The following is a 3638-nucleotide window of genomic DNA, read 5'->3' as shown; positions in this document are numbered from 1 at the left end:
CTGCGAGAACGACAGCAATCTTCCCGCATGACACTGGCATAGATGTATCGGGTGAGTACCCGACGACAATGGGTCACAGCACTTTCACGGGCATCCGGGAAGATAAGAAGGTCATTGCGGCGTCGTTAAAAGCGTAGCACAGGTTGAACGGGGAAGGCACTTTTGGTTGGGTTTACCGAAGAAGTTCAAGAAGTACAGGACCAAGCTTAACAATGCAGAGATTGTGGACGGATTTCACGAATAAACGAATAAATTCGGCCAACTCCGCTACAAAGCAGCTAAGGTAAGACATACAAGCCGACCTCGTTGGTCCGTAACAACGCATAGAAAACACAGTGAAAACCAACACACTCCGACCAATTTCTTAACTACTTTCCTAACTTTCGACGGCCCTTAACCATCTCCCCCCAAACCCAAAATAAAACCCCAAATTCTCCCTGCCAAATGAATGAACCCGGAATGCCACACATGTCCCATAGCGGATGCGCAACGCGAGGACAAAGCCGGAAAGCGACGATGGATGAAAGGGATGTGTCCTAAATACCACAAATTCGCTCCATGAGGCCAAAAATGAGAGTCGTGAGAAGAACATTGAGGGGAAAACAAAACTGGAATGAAGTCGATGATTGCCCTTTGCAATGCCTCGGAAGCTTTGTCTTCCAGTAACTCCTTGGTTCTAGAACAGAGCCCTGACACTGCGGATATGCGAAAACTTCGGAACACTGGGCATTCGGAAAACAAATGGTGCATGGACTCTGCGGAAATGCAACCCAATCTACACTGCGCTGATGCAACCAACCCTCTTGCATGCAGAAGAGCGCGAGTTGGAAGCTGCCCCGAACGGGCATACAGTTGAACACATGCTGAAAAACCCGCACTCGTTCGTTCATATGGGAAAGAAGGGCTCGTCATTGCCTGAAAACCAGGCATTCGCTGGTGTGAAGTCCAGAATAAGTGCCTCGCTGACTTCTCAGACCACTGAGAAGATGCAAAGGATAACACATTATTCTCGATGAAACCCAGGAAAGGACGCCAAAGAGAAAAGGCATCCATGGTGAAAGTCGGCAATGGAGCCAACGGAACGATTGAAGGACGAGAGTGTGCGAGAGAAGCAGCATGATCAGCAGCGCGGTTTAAGACTGAGGGCATGTCCACGGCCTGAGTGTGAGCTTTAACATGATCGAAATGAATGCCGTTTAGCCGAGTCAAAATGTCCTCGAACCAACGGTAATACGAACGTGCATTCTTGTATGCCCAGAAGTTTGGAGGGAGAGAGTGTGAACGAATATCCTCCGTGAGCCGAACAGATTGTAGATGATCTGAGTAAACGTGCGAAGGCCCGACACCAAGTGCTGAAATGAGCAGGCCAGCGGAGATGAGAGCCAGAACCTCCCCCTGAATGCTGGAAGCATTGACCCCAACAATTCTCAAGGACACAGGATGAGGCCCAACCACCGCAGATGTTACTGAACCTGCAACCTCTCGACAGGAACCATCCGTTGCCCACATAACAGGATCCAAAGGAATAGGATCCAACAACGCTTCCAATCTAGCCGAGGCCACAATACTGTTCTCTGCAAGGAGTTGTCGTTCTTGAGTAGGCAGGGAGAGAGAGACCGGACCTGACACCAAGTCGGACAATGACAAAAGTCCGAGCCAATGGCACATAACCCGATAATTGTAGAACTGTGGTGAAGGGAACTGGAATGGGTTAGGAAGGGAAGTGCCAAAAGAGGGAGGGGAACAATTCTGCACAGGTGGATGACTCCAAGATCCCCAAGCCCCAAGGAAAGCGTGAGATGTCCCTCGATAGCAGCGAACAATCGATGAATGCGGTGCCCGTGACGACTTCTTAGCCAGGTGGGAAAGTGATACATGACCGTCCAAGATATCGGACTGGTCCATGTGTCGGATGTGGAGGTCAAGTTGGCGGAGACAGTCATGAGCCACAGTAAAAAGAAAAGGTAAAGAACGCCGATGACGGAGAAAAGACAAACGTAACCCAACTGAATCAAAAGGGAAAATACAAGGCAGAACAGAACACTCCCAATCCGCCAAAGATATGAGAGACATATGTCTGAAAATCAGAAGATGGTGGTTCAAATCACGGAGTAGTCCAGCCAGAGCAAGAGAAGCATTGAGATGTGGGATGGACGTGAAACCGAAGCCATAGTGATTCGAGGGGAGAGAAAGCACTTGAGTGGAAGGGGAAAATGGGAAAGGAAGATAAGAGTGGACGAGAGACGCGATTTGTGACTGAAGGGATGAGGCATGCGACGGGGAGACTGGATGCAAGGCCAAATGAGCCCGAACTTTTGATATCAATAGTTGGTTAACAATTTTCCGGATCACTGTGATAGGGAAACGTTGATAGGATTTCGGAATGATAAAAGATGAAATCAAAGATGATAAATGATTGAACTGTGAGTTTGGGTCATTAATGGATACACGGAGGAAATGAATATGATCACGACGAACTGGGACCTGGACCATTGGGACTAGAGGAGATGAAGGGCAAGAAAGTGAAATTGTTGGCATAGAGATGGAATCAGCCTTGAAGGAACTCGAATTGAGCACAACGACCTCCGATTTTTCCCAAGCCGTTAACCAACCATAAGCCAGTTGGAAACGTTCCATAAGTAGACACATTGAGCGGATGGAAGAGATGGAAGATGCAAAAAGGAGGGAGTCATCCGTCGCCTCCACCATAGAGATTCTAATAGACAATGAATCAGCATGACGATGGGGGTCAGCATTGCGCGCCTTAATAGACGAAATCTTGACCCCGTGCTCCTCTGACAACCAACGATGACCTAGACTAGTTGTAAGGGCCGACTTGAAAGGAGATAGCGAGCCACCCTGTTTTGTTACCCCGTTAATGATGATTGGCGGAGTATCGCCATAAGCGGTGCGAAGAGAGCAGCGAACATCGAGCTGGGATGACTGGTCCAGATTGATTATGCTCTCAGGCAGCCCGTAGGCTAGGATGGCATCATGAAAACCCGTGGGGGAAAGGAAATCGAAGCCCTTCTGTTGGTCGCGCTTCAGAATAAAGAGGGGTGTAGACGTACGGTTGGACCAGGCCTCAACTTGGGCAAGGAAGCTGGTCATGTCTCTACCCTGAACACCCTGCTGAGTTGCGACTTGAGTTTCGGGAATGAGCTGAACCTTGACATTGTACAAATTTAATTGTAAGCTCAGCCAGGCAAAAGGAAGATTGGCAAGAAGATTTGAGAACATGATTCCTCGTTTATTCTGGAGCTGTGTAGTGAGCCCCCGTTTGTGAAGCGTAACCAGGACTGTATCCCTGAGAAAAGCTGGAATGAAGGAATGAGTGATTTGGAAATTTAGGAGGGATTGCACCAGGGATAACGCGGAGTCTGACAGTGCCTTAACACACCACTTCTCCCATCCATCCGGGCCTGGGGCTGGGTGAGGGTTACCCCGACGGAGGAGCGAACGAAGCTCAGGTAAGGAGACACAGCGGGGCCATATGAAAGGAGAGTGTAGGACCCGATCTCTCAGTGCGCGAACTGGGGAGCAATCAAGCCAAGGTTTGTTGTCCTCTGGGGTAGGATGATGATGATAGAGATTGGTAAAGTAGCGAATGGTTGCATCCTTCACTGCCTCCTCTCCTG

The 3638-nt window shown here is 49.1% G+C and overlaps 2 protein-coding genes across 2 annotated transcripts; both read right to left on the bottom strand.

Annotated features, from left to right (window-relative positions):
- Positions 1 to 675: 675 nt before the first annotated feature.
- Positions 676 to 1245, bottom strand: EI90DRAFT_2841316 (uncharacterized protein; the record flags this gene model as incomplete). Its single annotated transcript, XM_039053686.1, has 1 exon — positions 676 to 1245. A coding segment is annotated over one exon (570 nt), but the record flags the coding sequence as incomplete, so codon positions are not given.
- A 594-nt stretch (positions 1246 to 1839) lies between these two features.
- On the bottom strand, positions 1840 to 2538 carry EI90DRAFT_2837010 (uncharacterized protein; the record flags this gene model as incomplete). Its single annotated transcript, XM_039053665.1, has 1 exon — positions 1840 to 2538. A coding segment is annotated over one exon (699 nt), but the record flags the coding sequence as incomplete, so codon positions are not given.
- Positions 2539 to 3638: the final 1100 nt, after the last annotated feature.

This window comes from Cantharellus anzutake (genome assembly GCF_015039405.1).
Source record: "Cantharellus anzutake strain C23 chromosome Unknown EI90scaffold_196, whole genome shotgun sequence".
In the NCBI taxonomy this organism is placed as follows: domain Eukaryota; kingdom Fungi; phylum Basidiomycota; class Agaricomycetes; order Cantharellales; family Hydnaceae; genus Cantharellus; species Cantharellus anzutake.
Note: the sequence above shows the minus strand (reverse complement) of the source record. Positions and strands in the feature narration are given on the sequence as shown.